Genomic DNA, 18,230 nt, shown 5'->3' with positions numbered 1-18,230 from the left:
GGCAGATAATCCACAATATTTTATTTGAACTGGATTATCTGAGTCCACACTGCCATATAATCCAGTTCAATATGGATTTTATACAGCTGTGTGGAAGGGGCCAAGGAGTGCTTGCTGGTGCATCTCCAAACTAACATTGAGCCATTGCATGAATGTGGACAGGGACTTAGATAAGTTGAATGATTACACCACATGAAATTCTAGGATATATGTGGTGTGGACAGTTTTTAAAAGATCTAACTTGTGTCTTCCTTCCACCAGTCTGCTGGGTCATCACCCTCTCTTCTCACAGAATTATATTTGTACATGAATGAAAGAAAAACCAGATTATGGATTTGAAGATTTTAGAAATGGAGACAAATTGGGATAGTCAGTTTAGTGACTACGTCTTGAGATGTAAACATCTTTAAACATTATTTAAGTGGGTATGTTTGGAGAGGGGATGCTTGTGAATACAGTAGATGAAGTCTATCTTTGCAATATTTTGCAATAGGAAAACAGGATACATTCCAAGAGTTTTGCAACATATGAATGATCACACCACATGAAATTCTAGGATATATAGATGCATGTGGTGTGGACAAAGTTTTTAAAAGATCACCCATATGAACTATCAAGATTGTTAAGACCTTCTGGAGGGGCCCTACTCTTGGTCCCACCATCCTCGCAATCACGTCTGGTGGGGATGAGGGACAGGGCCTTCTCAGTGGTGGCCCCTCGGCTCTGGAACTCTCTCCTACTGGAGATTAGAACTGCCCCTTCTCTCCTGACCTTTAGAAAACAGGTGAAAGCCTGGCTCTGGAAATTGGCATTTGACGAGTGAGTCAATAACTCATGACTACACGGACGGATGGTGATGAACTACGATTACATTTTGACGACTTGGCCTATGTAATTATATGATTGTATTTTAGTATTTTAATGTTTTAGTGTATTATGGGATGTGGTATTTTTAAACGATTGTCTGTGATACTGTTGTTGTGAACCGGCCTGAGTCCCTCTGCGGAGGTGAGAAGACCGGTATATAAAAAGTTCTAAATAAATAAAAATAAATAAACATACACAATTCTTGAAATATATCCTGTTTTCCTATCACCAAACAGCAAAATAATGATTTTTTGTTGATGGTGCTGAAAATATCAGTTAATTGCCCCAATTCCTGTATAAATGGTTCCATTGATTACAATGCCACAAACCACTGTTCATAGCTGATACTGTGTACATATTTATTTAAAACTGTAGCTTAAGGATATAAGAAGTGGGAATGATGAGGCAATACAGGAATGTGTCATTAATTTAAAAGAAAATGGAACAACTGAATAAGGAAATAAAAAAGATATCGGATCCACCTTATTCAAGTTATATATCAAACAGAAAGGTTAAATTACAAATCAGGGCAGTCTCATCCTTACTGAAATTAGCTTTAAAAATTAAAAAGAAAAGAAAAAAATGAAAGGGTCCATTAGTTTAGAGAGTTAATTACATGATATAACGATGGTACAAATATTTTCTATTCTTATTCCCCTTCTAATATTCTTTACTATATTGCAAGCTAGTTTTCTTTCTATGAGGGGTATTTTTTAAGTAAGGTCCATTTTGTTGTAGACACTAGTAGTTCGCGCGCATACCGCAACGAGCACGTGCGTCGTTTACCGGCATGTCTTGGGAACAACTGTGCTCAGTTTCCGCTCTGTAGCTAACCTGTATGGTTCTGTTCTATGCTTTAAAAATGTTTAAGACTATCAACGCACCCTCCGCATGTGAGGTTCGCTCAGTGATACAGTTTTTGTCAGCAAGGAACCTGCCTGCTACAGAAATTCATCAACAGATTTGTGAAGTGTACGGTTATTTTGTTATGAGTGAAAGCAAAGTGCGTAAGTGGGTACGACAATTCAAAGATGGCCGTGACAACGTCCATGATGAGGACCGCTCCGGTCACCCTTTTTTGATTACAGACGATTTGGTGGCTTCAGTTGAAGCGAGGATTCGTTAAGAGGGTATTTTAAAATTGGTTCAGAGGTATGATAAGTGTTTGAACAAACGTGGCAACTATGTCGAAAAATAGAGTGAAGTATGTACTTTCTGAAAATAAATTTACTTTTTTGAAATAAACTTTCGTTGTGTACTTATGTTCAAATGGACCTTACTTAAAAAATACCCCTCGTATTTTTTACTTTGGTAGACCTGCATTGTGAAATATGACTTGTATTCTTCACAGTTTCAGCTGATTTCTGAAGAAATTGAGTACATAGGTGCTTCCATAATGTGCAATTTACTCATCTTTTTCATAAGGAAATCTAAAGCAGGTTTTAAAATAATATAAGAAGCAGAACAATCTAAACCAAATTACATTTTTAAAAAATGCATGAGGGCTTGTCTAGACTGGCTGTGTAGCCTGCGGTAATTGAGAAACCATTCCTTGATGTCAACATAAAGTTTAGGGACTTCAGTCCTTATTGAGGAACAAACCAGGTTAAACCCATTTAGCCCCATGCTAAGGGAAGTCAGGGAATAATTCAGTTAGAGCCAAACTTTGGAGTGGCACTGCACTATGGGCACAGTGGTAACAGCACAACCAGATTTAATGTAGACTGGTCCATTGTCCACACTGGCCACTGTTCCCATCACTTTCCCCTGTGCTCATCAAGGCAGGGAAAAGGGGATTGCTCGGCCCCATCACCACTGTAAACACCTGCAAAAATCTGAGAGACATCACTTAAACCCGTGCTGAAGTGGGTTTGAAAAACCCACTTCAGCATGTGTTTAAGTCCTCAAAACCTACCCAAAACGCGGGCTTTCCGGGGGAGGATGGCTACATGCCATCCCAATTACTATCAGGATAGCATACAACCACCCCAAAGCCCCCCAAAAGAAACCCTTAAAAGTAAAGAAAAAAACCCTTAACAAGCCACCATTATGGTCCTCCTTGTATCCTTCTGGCATGAGAAAATGACGCACCAGGAGACTGGGGGGGGGGGGGGTGTCCTTGCCCCCATGTTCTACCACGTCATTTCCTCATGGCAATAGGGTGGGAGGAGGACTATAATAATGATCTGGTTTTTTTTAACTTTTAAGGGCTTCTTTTGGGGTGGGGGGAGGGGCTGGGTTCCCTCTCCGTTTTTCAGGCTCTTGACGTCTAAAAAACCAAGATGGCTGTGTGGATTGGGACCAGGGATGGTATGATGCAATCCAGGTCTTTCTAGGCTTTGGAACAAAGCAGGAAAACTTGGGTTTTGGGTGGGTTATGGGGAGTTAAACCCATGCTAAAGCGGGCTTTTAAACCCGCTTTGAAACGGGTTTAAGTGATGTCTGGAAGCACCCTCCCAGAGCTCTGCAGGTGTTTACAGTGGTGATAGGACTGAGCAGTCCCCTTTCCCTTGCATTGATGAGTATAGGGGAGAGGCAATGGAGACAGTGGCCAGTGTGGACAATGGACCAGTCTACATTCAATCTGGTTGTACTATCCACACTGTGCCCAAAGTGCAGTGCCGATCCAAACCATGCTTTGTTCTGAATTACTTCGGTTTTACTGGAGGCATCCAACCTGTGGCAGGTCTTAAGATATGGACCCATCTATATGGGCCCAGAGAGCTTCTGAATATGGCAGGTGTCCTGTTGCAATGTCAGCAGAGGCACTCACATGACCAGGTAGGATTGATCAGGGATTTCATTGACTATGATCAGGGATTTCATTCAGCAGTGGTGACAGAGCCAGAGAAGTTAAGTTGATAGTCCAGCTGGGATGAATCAGTTTTGGCCTGTCTGGACCATGTAGACTGCCCAGCCATAGCTGTGAGTTGCCACAGTGTGTGGATCCCTCCAAGGCCGCCAGGTCAAGTCAGAGGATTTCTGCTCCAGACTAGCCCTGCAATAACACTATGTAACATGAGTTATGTTCCTGGGCCATAAATGTCATGAACCACATTTTGCTATAGTTTTTTAATTAGTATCTCACAGAGTCTCAACCAATTCTACATAGTTTGTAGCAGCCACAAAAACAAAGTTTCTGAAGTATAACTACTTTCAAAGCAAGTGCTGCACAACTAAACAGGAATTAACACTTTCAAACCAGGAACAGAACATATTACAAATTTTATTACATAGTGTAATTGTCCAGTCTAGTGAGCTCTTAGATTCAGAACAATTTATAGGGATTGTTCTGGTACAGCTGTACCAGGAGCTCCAACTTTATTTGCTTTGCATTGAATGTTTGATTGCAGTCCTAGATTTCAGGGACTCTGCAGATAGGTGGCTTCTTTTGGTTACAGTCATAGGGCAAGTCACCTGTCCATCATTGTTAAGTTTGGTCCCACCCCTTGCTCAGGGCAATTGGGAAGGGAAGGGAGCCATTTTTTAGTTAGTCTCAACAAGGAAAGCTAATGTATAGGACGTGTGCATGCTTCCCCTGTACAAAAGCTTCAACCTTTAAGAATTTCCAGGAAAACAGCCCTAAAGACCAAAGAACTCCAGCTGGAGAACATCTAAGCCTTTACTGGTAGGTTCACTCGGCGTTCGAGAAGCGGTTCGACCCGGTAGCGGAGCCCACATCAGTAAGGGTTAGATTACAATCAGCCTGGGAGAAATTAAAAAGAGGATTTTCCTTTAAAGAAGAAGTTATTGAAGACAGTTGCCTGTTCTTCGTGGGCAAAATTAGGAATTCACCAGTTGTCTAAAAGCTTGGGATCATTTGCTTAACTTTACTGAAGACAAGAGAAGTTTCTGTTTGATTGTTCATTAATAAAAGACTTTGTTGTACTTCACAAGCCATCTAAAGACTATTTGTGGTGAAAACCCTCTGAGAACTTCTCTTTGGGCCCCCTGGCTTCCCTCTGGGCAAAGGTTGCACATCCTGTTCTAAAGGAAATTATTTACAGGCCCAGCGCGCGACAGAACAGGGATCTATTGCAAGAATGGGTTGGAATTGTCTAGTTCTTAGAAGCTGTGTTGCATCTCTCTGCATTCCTCACTCTTAGCTAGAGCTGAGAATTATACTCCAACACTGTCTGGAGAGCTGCACTATTACTCATAGGTGTAAGTATAAAATAAGTATTTACTCATAAGCAGTGATTGATGGCAGATATACGGGCACCCCTCTGGCTCTTCGTTTATGTTTGCGGGGCCCCGGAAATTGAGGATCTGCCTCACTATTTGCTTTTTTGTCCTCTGTACTCTGAACCAAGAACCAAAATCCTGGAGTTTATTCTTCACCTCCTTCAGACTAACACTGTGCCCGAAAAGATTTTCTATCTCTTGGCTGACACTAACCCCGTGGTTACTCAAAAAGTGTCTCTTTTTGCCCTGGCAGCACAGAAAATCCGGGCAAAACTAATCTCTGATATTGCAGTTGACTGTGCTGGGGATGCTTTCAACTAATAGTGGCTGTTTACGTAGTTTTAATAATGCTGTATCTATTTGCTTTTCCTTGGTTTTTAACTATGCAGGTGTGAGTCTATACATCATGTAGTATTTTAAAGGTGGATCTTGCCATCGATATATGTAGCATTTTAATGATTTATAGGATTTTATTGTGTATTTTATATTGTATTTAATAATCTGGTGCTCATGTATTTATTTATTTGACTTGCCTTGTATGTGAAAGACCTGTGGTCTAAGCATCGAATAAACAACTACTACTACTCATAAGTAAGTCAATATAGGATTGAAATAAGTTACTTAAATCTCATGCAAAAACTTCACAATAACTAAAGTAACTCCCGCTAATAAATATTATTACTATATAAAAACAATGCAACGAATATGTTTTAGATCCCATCTCACCTGTTTATACTTTTGGAAGATAGGTCAAGATTGCATCAAGTGTATGAAAGCAGTTTTGCATCATATATTCCACTATGTTTTCCCCATTCGAATTATTATATAGACCAGGACATATTTTTTCTGAAGTAAATATACTGAGATATCATTGTCATAGGTATACCATTCAAAGATACTACTATAAGAAATATCACCGAATCATTATATAAATAAACAAATGGATAAATATGGTAAGAATGACTAATTTATCATACTGCATAGTAATACAGGCATTTGTTTTACAGCAATTATTTTTTCTTGGCAAACACAATAGAGCATGCAGAATATCTTTATTGGACAATATTCATCAAACTCAACAGCACATACAAATTAAAAACAGGCAAGAAACATGTAAAATGCATTCATATTCAAAATATCTTTTGTAAATGGCTTCTGAAACAGTTTCAAAAATATTAAAAACTTTACTCTAATGTCCAACAAAGTTGAAATTTAACATCGGAATAACACTTTCCTTTGCCTTTCTTTTTAAAAAAGCATTTCCCAATGACTCCATGTAAGAAATCTCTTTGCATTTGTGGTACATAAGCTTTTCCACTTGCCTGGTATTCTAATTTTTAAGATCTTTGATTTTTTTTTCCCAGCCCGCTACTGACTTAGACTATTCTCAACGTGTCGGGTAGATGGGGCTTTTTCCAAATGTGCAACTTCCATCACAAACATGCTTATATTGCAGAGGTACTGGTAAGGTTTCATATAGGATAATTTATACATACATTTAGGTTTAAATTGTATGTACACGTTTACTGACAAAATTAACTGCCCTCATTTTTTTTTGATGTACACATGTTCATGCACAACCAACAGGCTACAATTTATGAAGGTGTTATAATAGCAGTGTGACAACGGAGCCTCTAAGACAGTGGTTCTCAACCTTCCTAATGCCGTGACCCCTGAATACAGTCCCCCATGTTGTGGTGACCCCCAACCATAATATTGTTTTCATTGCTACTTCATAACAGTAATTTTACTACTGTTATAAATCATAATGTAAATATCTGATATGCAGGATGCATTTTCATTCACTGGACCAAACTGGGCACAAATACCCAATACACCCAAATGTGAATGCTAGTGGGGTTGGGCGAGGATTGATTTTGTATTTTGGGAGTTGTAGTTGCTAGGATTTATAGTTCACTTATAATCAAAGAGCATTCCGAACTCCACCAGCGATGGATTTGAACCAAACTTGGTCCCATGACCAATGGAAAACATTGGAAGGGTTTGATGGGCATTGACCTTGAGTTTGGGAGTTGTAGTTCACCTATATCCAGAGAGCACTGTGGACTCATGCAATGGTGGATCTGGACCAAACTTGGCATGAATACTCAATATGTCCAAATGTGAACACTGGTGGAGTCTGGGGAAAATAGATCTTGACATTTGGGAGTTGTAGTTGCTGGGATTTATAGTTCATTACAATCAAAGAACATTCTGAACTCCACCAACAATAGAATTGGCTCAAACTTCCCACATGGAATCCCCATGACCATCAGAAAATACTGTGTTTTCTACGTCCCTCTACGTCCCACCTCGGAGTCTGAGATCATCTGGGGAGGCCCTGCTATCGACCCCACCACTGTCACAAGTGAGGCTGGTGGGGACGAGGAGCAGGGCTTTCTCAGTGGTGGCCCCTCAGCTGTGGAACTCACTCCCGGGGGAAATCAGGGCATCATCATCCCTCCTCGCCTTTAGGAGAAGGGTGAAGACTTGGTTATGGGACCAGGCCTTTGGGCACTCCGGCAATTAAATCAGACAACCAGGCGAGTAAGACTAGCAGGATTGATGAAGTGGAACGTAAAACTAGATCTATGAGTAGCGAATGCTGACCATGTAAGAGGAGAATCTGGGTTTGTATTTGGTTTTATTGATTTTATTGATTTTATGGTTATAATGTATATTTGGTGTTAACTGTGTATTGATGTAATTTTGTGTTGATTGTTTTTATGATGCAGGCATCAAATTGTGCCTTGCTTTTGTAAGCCGCCCTGAGTCCCCTTCGGGGTGAGAAGGGCGGGGTAAAAGAACCCCAAATAAATAAATTATGGTCTTTGGCGACCCCTCTGACACCCCTTCGCGACCCCCTCAGGGGTCCCGACCCCCAGGTTGAGAAACACTGCTGTAAGAATACAAAATTTCATGACAACACTATTGCTTCTACCCACAGTTCCATCAGGATTTAAAATAATATTTTTCACTGTATTATATAAAGGAGTCATGTATAAAAGGTATTCATTTATAAATGGTACTCTTTAAAATATATTAGGATGCCACATAACCTTATTACACAGAAGGCTAGATTGCCAGACAAATGGGTTACAGAAGTATGAAGACTATTTATTTTGGGTGGTGTTTTCAGAATTTGATGTTTTCAGTGGCAACTTATCCCTAAGACTTAAGGGAAGAAGATAGACCAGTGCTGAAAATCCCAGCCAAAATACTTGTATGAAAAGTAGAGAGCAAGAAATATATAGAGAAAAAAACACACAATGCAAACAGAAAAAGGAAACAAACAGTACGTCTTGAACATGCAAGTCTATCTATATACCCATCCAGAATCTGAGCATAGAGTTAAATAATCCAGCCAACTGAAAAGAAGATATATATACACATATATATACATACACACACACACAATGCAGAAAGGAAAAAAAAGTAGTAGTAGTCCCGGAAGGATGATAAAATTAGACACATGCATAGAAATGAGGATTTGTGTTGTGAGCGCGATAAAGCAGTCTGAGGTCTAGTTTACCTTCACTATCTGACATGGCATGCTGGAAGTCATCCATGATGAAGGCTATATCCCGGTCGTAGCCACGAGCTCGTGATTCTTCCCTCATATGCTGTTGGACTTCAGGCAAAGAATGACTTGATCCAAACTGGTCTCTAGTATCTGCTGATATAGGTGGCAATGGCCCAGCTGCTGCTCTTGCCATCCCCATTGGCTGGCCCACAGGACTTAAAGGACTTTCTTCTTCTGAGTTCTGTGCTACTATTGGAATTCTTCCCCTACTCTGACTGATAGGTAAACTGGTAGGTTTCGTTCTTCCAGAAGGGGCAGCATGGCTGAAGGAAACATCTAGTGGTTCAGGTTCTTGGGTTTTCAGTCTTAAAGATGAACTTGAAGAATCTCTTTTTAGTGACAAGTCAAGCCCATAAACTGATGATGGCCGAGAGGAAGGCCTAGATCTACTACCACTGCTATAAGGTTTGTCAGCCTCATCAAGTAATGTGGATCTCATTGAGGTACTCAGTGCAGCCCCGAGGCTTGTACCAAGGGAATGTGTCAATGTGGGTCCCATATACTTCTGTTGGTCTGTGATATTTTTTCGAAGGCCAAATGTTATATCATCCTGGAGAAGTCTTGCTCTGGAGGTGATGCCCCCAAGTGATGATGTGCTTGAAGTCAAGTAGGTTGAATAATCAAGTTCAAGGTCTCTGCTTTCCTGAATAGGTGAAAATTTAGATAATTTGGGATCTAGTAAGGCCTTCTTCTGCTTTGACTGCTTCTGGTAAAGAAGGGCTGCTGGGAGCTGTTTGGCAGCTTGTTTCTCTAATGTAAGCCTGCTTATACTATATTTCTCAGATTTGGGGAAATGTCTGTAGCTAGTATCTCCATGATAATACTGTGACAGGCCTGCCAGATGGTCCAGACTTTCAGCACCCCTACGAAATTCCTGCTTGATCTGATGCTTTAGGAGCTTAAGTTCATAAGGGTCTTCCATTGGATCTTCATCCGCTTTCATGTAGCTATGCAAGCGGGAAGAAGTTTGAAGTGGTGCAAGGAAATCAGAGACTTCTTGCACTCTCCGAGCTTCAGTGGTTCGAAGAAGCCTATCAGTCTTGCTCAGATCCTTCTCATGCAGGCCATAAGCAGAGCTCAGAGTTGATGTTCCTTTAGCAAGATCCCCAATGTCATCTAATAGCACAAAATTGCGGGCTGTGTGGTGGTCAATATCGGCATAGAATGAGTCACCAGATATACTAGAGATGGGACTGCTGGCCATGCTGCTTCTTTCATCCAGTCCAAGCCGTAGGTCCAAGGTGCTGTATTTGCTCCCCAAATGGGATACTGCATATGTGTTATCAGATGACGCAGGTGCTATCATGAGAGGCTGATTACGAATCACATCATAGTTTGTGGTTATCTTGGGCTCCAGATACAATGAACTCTGCCTTGTTTTTTGTGGGATCACCATCAATTGGGAAGATAGTGGATATGAAGGTTGTGGGGTTGGTGGTGGCTGAACCTGGGGTGTGAAAGACATGGTTGCCACAGTTTGGAATGCTGACTGTGTTTGGTAAGGAGAAACCTGCTGTTGATATAAAGGCTGTTGCTGCTGATAGTGTGATGGCTGGGTGTATGGAGTTGGGGCTTGAGTGGGAAGGGCAGGTGAAGAATACTGATATTGAGAATAAGGACTTGTAGGAGTTGCAAACTGACTTTCTGGTTCGGTCTGTGGGGGTATAAACTGGTCAAATTCTGTTTGTGGTGCAGTTCGTGGTCTTTCCAAGCCATGCTGAGCCTCTATCCTGGTAGGCCTTGTACTGCTAACTTCACTGTCAGACATATAATCACGCTCCTCTGCTACTCCTTGAAGGTAGGCACGCTCCCTCTTTTCTCTTTCTTTTAGCAGTGCTTCTTTTCGTCGATTGATGCCCATTTCTAAATATCGAAGCTTTGCATCTATTTCTTTCTCTTCTTCATCTAGTTCTGCCTGCTTTTTCCGAAGCTTAGCAGATTCTCGTTCTACCAAATCCAATTCTCTGTCTATATCCTGTAGAATTTTAGCTCTGGCCATGGTGTTACTTCTGCAGATCCTTCGGCGCGATATTGACCCCACAGTTGTGAAGGCCGATTGTGTTCCTACTGTGGCATCTTCTGGAGGTGGGTTGGGCAAAGTCCTCTTGACCTTCTTTTGCATTCCTGATGGCACTGAAGTTGAAGATCCCTTAGTCTGCACCAAAAGAAAAAAAACATGTCAATTATTCCTGGGCAGTGGAGCGGTACAGGCTAGGACAACTTCTGATCCACTAAGCCAACAGCAATTCATTCACATATATTGCAGACTCCCAGATGCTTTACAATCATTATGTTTCCAACTTTCCTTGAGCTAGGAAAAGTGCAGAAAAGGGAAAAACAGAAAGATCAATGATCTGATGCACGTTATAATTAAAAGCTAACTTGCTTGGGGCTATTGAGTTTGGAAAACAACATAATTCTAAGAGCATACAATTCAAGCGTATTAAGTTATGCATGACTTGAAAGAAAGCAATGTTTTTTTTCTCCTTCATGCAGCACACAATTTAAGAAGTCAATTCAGTATCATATTCAGCATTTGACAGCATCTCAGTTGGCATTAAAAGCTAATTACATAAATTAGTAAAAGATTCGTCTGTCAATTTTTCTTAGCCAGGTAAACTGATCCTTCATAGTTCCGACACACTGTATTGTTAAATACTATAAGGTAGTGGCAAACAGTGAGAGGAAGTGTATTGTCGAAGGCTTTCATGGCTGGAATCACTAGGTTCTTGTGGGTTTTTTCGGGCTATAGGGCCATGTTCCTGAGGCATTTCTCCTGACATTTTGCCTGCATCTATGGCAAGCATCCTCAGAGGTAGTGAGGTCTGTTGGAATTAGGACAATGGGTTTATATATCTGTGGAATGGCTGGGGTGGGGCAAAGAGCTCTTCTCTGCTGGAGCTAGGTGTGAATGTTTCAACTGACCACCTTCATTAGCATTTGAAGGCCTGGCTGAGCCTGGGAAAATCTTTTGTAATGATAGATCTTTTTTCTTTTAAAAGCTAGAATTCTTTTAAAAGCTAGAAATACATTGCGGTGTATTTCGTTGCATTAAAAATGGGTCAAAATCAAGGGCACTAAAACTGAGAGAAGTGTTGTGATTGATTAACTAGATTGAATAATCATGAGCTGAGTCCAGTAGGATGGTAGCCAAGTGAGTAGATAAGAGATGAAAGTTTTACACTTTCTCTCTGGATGCCATAATAATAATAATAATAATAATAATAATAATAATAATAATAATAATACTTTATTTGTACCCTGCTACCATCTCCCCAAGGGAACTAGGTGCGGCTTACATGAGGCCGAGCCCACAATACATCAGCAAAAACAACAACAACAGCAATACAAAACAATATGAAACTCATAAACAAAAAGCAGCAGTAAACATTAACAATAGCACAACAATGCATTAAAAACCTATGGCTGGGCCAAATGTAATAATTACATTTTTTAAAAAGTAATGCTGAGCATGACCAGGTGAAATATATAACTAGGATAGAATTTCAGAGAGGAAAGGGATGTGCAGACAATCCTAAATCATTGATAAAGTGCATTTAGGGACATATTGCTAGGAGTTTCCTTATTCTGGGAAGGCACACTGGAACAACCATGTCTTCAGGCTCCTCCTAAAGACTGCCAGAGATGGGGCATGCCTGATGTCCTTGGAGAGTAAGTTCCAGAGTCGAGGGGCCACCACCGAAAAAGCCCTCTCCCTCGTCCCCACCAATTGCGCTTGCGATGGAGGTGGGAGTGCGAGCAGGGCCTCTCCAGATGATCGAAGAGATCGTGTGGGTTCGTATACAGAAATGTGGTCACGCAGGTAGGCGGGTCCCAAACTGTTTAGGGCTTTGTAGGTAAGAACCTGCACCTTGAATTGGGACCAGAAAATAAACGGCAGCTAGTGGAGCTCCTTAAACAGGAGGGTTGACCGCTCCCTGTAAGGAGCACCAGTTAACAGCCTGGCAGCCGCCCGTTGAACCAATTGAAATTTCCAGGCTGTTTTCAAGGGCAGCCCCACATAAAGTGCATTACAGTAGTCCAATCTGGATGGACTCAACCTGCCCTGCTGTGGTGCCCACAGAGTGTGAATGATATCAAAGTTTGCTTGCATACATTCCAGCATCCCAAAACTAACCAACCCCAGAAGAGTCACAGTGAGTTGGGAGAAAACAAAGTGCGTTGGGAGATCCTTGGTTGGGCAGGTTTTTTCTCCTGATTTTTTTGTACAGCTGCTTCCGCTGAGGGATAAAAAGAACGACTATCATTATGTACCTTGTTTTGTATGACAATCTCCTGCCCTAATCAATGCCTTGGTTTGACATGAAAAGCAGAAGTTTTAAGTGTACTTTTTCAAGTCAGTGTTCAACATTACATTTAGGTATTGTATATACTCGTGTATGAGTCTACACATTTTAGTTACAACATTGACCCAAAAATACTAGATCAGCTTATCCATGAATCAGTCTTAAGTGTGGCACCTTTATTCCCATTTTAAAAATTCTCCTTCTTTGGGTAGAGTGGTGAAAGGAGAGAGCTTCACCCATCTCACGAGAACCTAAAAGAAGCAATGACCGGGTGCAACTGGCTGAGTGTCAGCTGCATTAAGATCATGAGTTCGAAGCCAGCCCGGGTTGGAGTGGGTTTCCAACCAATTGTGTAGCTGGTTGTCGACCTTTGCAACCTGAAAGACAGTTGCATCTGTCAAGAAGGAAAATAAGGTACCACCTTAAAGTGTGGGGAGGCTAAATTAACTAATTTATGAGGCCATAAAAAAAAACTCCAGCAAGCACTCCAGCAAAAAGCATGCGGAGAATGCGGAAGTACTTCATCAGTGTCGCAGATGGATGATGAAAGCGACAGCTCCCCTGGTGGCCAGAAAAAGTTAAATAGCCTCTGTCTATGTCTGTATATGTTGTATGTCAAAATTGGCATTGAATGTTTGCCATATATGTGTACACTGTAATCCGCCCTGAGTCCCCTGCGGGGTGAGAAGGGTGGAATATAAAAGCTGTAAATAATAATAATAAATGACTCTCTGCTGCAGTGCCACTTCTTTTTGAATGAATGGGTGGGAAAACAATGGCAATAAGGGGTTACTGGTCCCATGAGGTGGCACTGGAACCTTTTTCTCTGCATGGATCATTATCAAAAATCATATTTTTGGCCTCCAAATCTGCCTTTGACTTATACCCGTGGTTGATTTATATGTGAGTGTATACAGTACGTTGGGGCCTTAGTTAACTTTTACACTTCACCACTACAGATGCTGTTTGTCACATGTCTTCAAAAAGTCTCACCACTTCCTGTTGCCATTTCCATTTTGTTGAACAATTTTTAATCCATAAAATTTCTGCCAGTTTCCCCATTTTGATGAGTGTGATTTAGTTTTGTGCTCAGCTTTTCATTACTGTTGCTCAATCCAATGTTTCAACCAACAAATCAAAAAAGCTAACGTTCTCTCAGTGAGCAACTATAATTAAAACAACTTATTAATAATTGCTCTTACTGCCTATTACAGGGAAAACCAGCTGATCCCCAACCCATCTAAAACACAGACATGTGACTTTCGTCTCAAGAACAGACAAGCATCCCGAGCTCTGAAGATCACCTGGGAAGGAATCCCACTGGAGCATTGCAGCGCACCCAAATACCTGGAAGTCACTCTGGACCATGCTCTTACCTACAAGAAGCACCGCCTGAACATCAAGCAAAAAGTGGGTGCTAGAAACAATATCATACGAAAGCTGACTGGCACAACCTGGGGATCACAACCAGATACAGTGAAGACATCTGCCCTTGCGCTGTGCTACTCTGCTGCTGAGTATGCATGCCCAGTGGGGTGGATATTGCTACTGGGGAAAGACTAACCCTTCCCAATGCTATGTTTTAAAAATAGCCCTGCTACAATGAACAGGCTTTAGAAACATATATTTGTAGTGTAAAGGACATTTTTGAAATAGTCTAATTGTGGCATGAAGGGCAATTTTGTGTATGGGTTTTTGTAGGTTTTTTCGGGCTATATGGCCATGGTCTAGAGCAGTAGTTCTCAACCTTCCTAATGCCGTGACCCCTTAATACAGTTCCTCATGTTGTGGTGACCTACAACCATAACATTGGTTTTGTTGCTACTTCATAACAGTCATTTTACTACTGTTATAAATCATAACATAAATATCCGATATGCAGGATGTATTTTCATTCACTGGAACAAATTTGGCACAAATACTCAATACGCCCAAATATGAATACTGGTGAGGTTGAGTTTGTCATTTGGGAGTTGTAGTTGCTGGGATTTATAGTTCACCTATAATCAAAGAGCATTCTGAACTCCACCAGCGATTGAATTGAATCAAACTGGGCACACAGAACTCCCATGCCAACAGAAAACACTGGAAGGGTTTGGTGAGCATTGACCTTGAGTTTGGGAGTTGTTGTTCACCTATATTCAGAGAGCACTGTGGACTCACGCAATGATGGATCTGGACCAAACTTGGCACAAATACTCAATATGCCCAAATGTGAAAACTGGTGGAGTTTGGGGAAAATAGACCTTGACATTTGGGAGTTGTAGTTGTTGGGATTTATAATTCACTACAATCAAAGAACATTCTGAACTCCACCAATGATAGAATTGGGTCAATCTTCCCACATGGAACCCCCATAACCAACAGGAAATACTGTGTTTTCTGATTATCTTTGGATACCCCTCTGACACCCCCTTGTGACCCCCTCAGGAGTCCCGACCCCCAGGTTGAGAAATACTGGTCTAGAGGCATTCTCTCCTGACGTTTCACCTGCATCTATGGCAAGCATCCTCAGTGGTAGTGAGGGTTTTTGTGTATGTTTGTGTATGTTTGACCAATTGATAGCATACAGGCCCAACATATTTGCTCACTACCTCTCAGCTTAAATACATTTCCATCTCTATAGTCAAGTTAGTCCATTTTAAGATTGTTTCAACCATTCTGTTTCTATTCCTTCTTGGAAAAAGTTATGCCTGAAATCGGACAATGGGTTTTGTCCTAGATAAAAATACTATCCATTGTCATAGCTTCCACTTCGTCAACTCAAAATCACCATAAACCAATAATCTACTTACAGCTATCTTCAACCATCAGAGATGGTTCTCTTTGAGAAACACAATATTGTTTGTTTTGTCTTCTCCAATTTGAAAGAATTGGCAAGAGGTTAGCAAGCATCTAGCCAATTACCGGGACTACCCATGCAATCAAAATGCTCATACATTCCATTGCTTCTCATTTGTGAAACAGTAATGTTTTAATACAGAGTCATAAAATGACTCACAATTGATTCTAGAGTCTTTCAGTCTGAATGGTTTAGTACTATTTTAGTTACTCTTTGTGACTGTTTCTGTTGCCTTTCTAGTTTTCATATGTTAAAGGGTCAACTTTACTAATTCTTTCCACTATTTAAAATTCTAGGATATGACGCAGAAAAACTAATGTCAGAAAAAAAAAGACACAATGACAAGCAGAATTATTAACAGACAGGAAGCTAAAATACAACTTTCCACCGGGATTGTGGCGCAAAGCTCCCTGCTTGAGCAGTAATGGCACGATCATCAGCATAGATGAAGCTCTCTGTCCCTTCTGGCAGTGGCTGGTCATTTGTGTAGATGTTGAACATGGATGGGGCAAGCTACATGCACAATGGGGGACCTTCTTGCGGCAACACCAGAAGCACTCCAAGTGGCCAGATACTGGTCAAAGGACTTCTAATCAACTACCAAGCTTGCAAACTTTGTGTCTTTTGTGTGTTTGTTTGTTTGTTCTTTCAAAAATGAAAAACAACTGTTTGGTTACCTGAGTGAATCTGCACAAGTGAGTGAATCAGTGAACAAGGAAACACTTACATGGCTGAACCCACCAACCCTACCAGTTTGCCTTTTTCTTGGCAACAAAATATTTGGCTGCTGACTAAGCCTGACATACAGCCTCAACAGATGGAGCATCATATGCCGCTTGCTCTCCCCTTTCACCATGGAGCCCATTAAACAATACACATCTACTTCTGGCCAGGCTCCATGCCGAAAGGGGAGAGAAAGCAGTGTACGCCACCATGGTGACAACATGTGTAGCTTCTCATGCTGCCTTTGAAATAATGGAGGGAAGCTGGGTGGTTGATGCTTCCCATGTTGGATGAAACCAGTATTAAGTCAGGTGATGTGGGGCTGCGGTGATGGGTTCTCCATACCCCTCGCTGGGACTCCATGGATTAGCCATGATGCATGCCAAATCCATATGCCAATGTGATAAGATCAATAACTAAACACAGCTCAAGATGTACACCAGTTTTATTGACATTCCTATCAAAATGGCTTAGGGTAGCAGCAATTAATCTATGGATGATCAAATTCATTTAGATTAAACCTGCAGATATGGAGGGACAACTGTATAGCACTACTGGCATAGAATTTATTTTAAATTTACTAACACTAATGCTCAAATGTTTGTATCAGTGTATACCCAACTTAACGTAAAATACTAAATCAGTAATTTTCTCCTTATTATGATGATTTTTTAGACACCTAAAGATATCAAAATCTGTCAGTTTTATTTTTGTGGTATTTCTCAGAATCACACTAGTAGTTTCATCCTAGTGTCAACTTTATTTAAGGATGTGAAATTACTATTTCTTCCCCACACAGAAACACGTGCAGACTCAGCTACATTTGACTCAGTTTACTTCACGTACCCACTTTTTTCATGGACAAAAATGCATGAGTGTTCATTTTTCAAATATATACATTTTAGATATCTGTATTTATTTGTGCATAATTTCAAAAACAAGGAAGAAGAAAAAGGGGAACCCAATGCTCACAATATTTTTTTTGTGGGTTGTTGTAGGTTGTTTCGGGCTATATGGCCATGGCCTAGAGGCATTCTCTCTTGACGTTTCGCCTGCATCTATGGCAAGCATCCCCAGAGGTAGGATGTTACCTCTGAGGATGCTTGCCATAGATGCAGGTGAAACGTCAGGAGAAAATGCCTCTAGACCAATGATGGGCAACCTTTTGAGCTTGGTGTGTCAATACTCGCCAAAAAACCGAGCATAACTCGATTGGGGTGTCACTTCGAGAAAAAAAACCAAAATTTCATGATATTTATAGTTTAATAACAAAAATATATTATTGTCATATATAACTGTATTTAATAAACCAAAAGCTAATTATTTAACTTATCTGCTTTTTCTATAATGTCATATATCTCGGCATTATAGAAAAATGCTGATGTAGGATCCGAGGATGAAATATCCTTCTTGGGATGCGCCCCCATCTTCTCTGTATGTGGCCGCATGCGGCTGTGTGTCATCAAAAATGGCTACGCGTGTAGGTGCTGACACACATGTCATAGGTTCGCCATCATGGCTTTAGACCATGGCCATATAGCCCGAAAAAACCTACAACAACCCAGTGATTCCGGCCATGAAAGCCTTTGACAATACAATTGTTTTGTGATGAGAAATCAAAGGGATGGATGGATACGCGCGCACACACACATGCACACATACATATATATCTTTTGCTGATAGTCTCGGTGTATCCATTGGGAAAAATCATAACAATTCTTTA

At 40.9% G+C, this 18,230-nt stretch overlaps 1 protein-coding gene across 5 annotated transcripts in view; it reads right to left on the bottom strand.

The window, feature by feature from the left end:
• Nucleotides 1–18,230, bottom strand: part of PCLO (piccolo presynaptic cytomatrix protein) — a 337,168-nt gene that overhangs the window by 137,574 nt on the left and 181,364 nt on the right. For all 5 annotated transcript variants that reach the window (XM_060778188.2, XM_060778189.2, XM_060778190.2 and 2 more), the window contains exon 7: nt 8,585–10,790. In XM_060778188.2, the coding sequence (XP_060634171.2) occupies nt 8,585–10,790 (2,206 nt within the window). The remainder of the gene's footprint in view (nt 1–8,584; nt 10,791–18,230) is intronic.

The sequence above is a fragment of the Anolis sagrei genome, chromosome 5 (assembly GCF_037176765.1).
Source record: "Anolis sagrei isolate rAnoSag1 chromosome 5, rAnoSag1.mat, whole genome shotgun sequence".
In the NCBI taxonomy this organism is placed as follows: Eukaryota; Metazoa; Chordata; class Lepidosauria; order Squamata; family Dactyloidae; genus Anolis; species Anolis sagrei.
The sequence above is the reverse complement of the archived record's forward strand: the minus strand, read 5'-3'. Positions and strand labels throughout refer to the sequence as shown.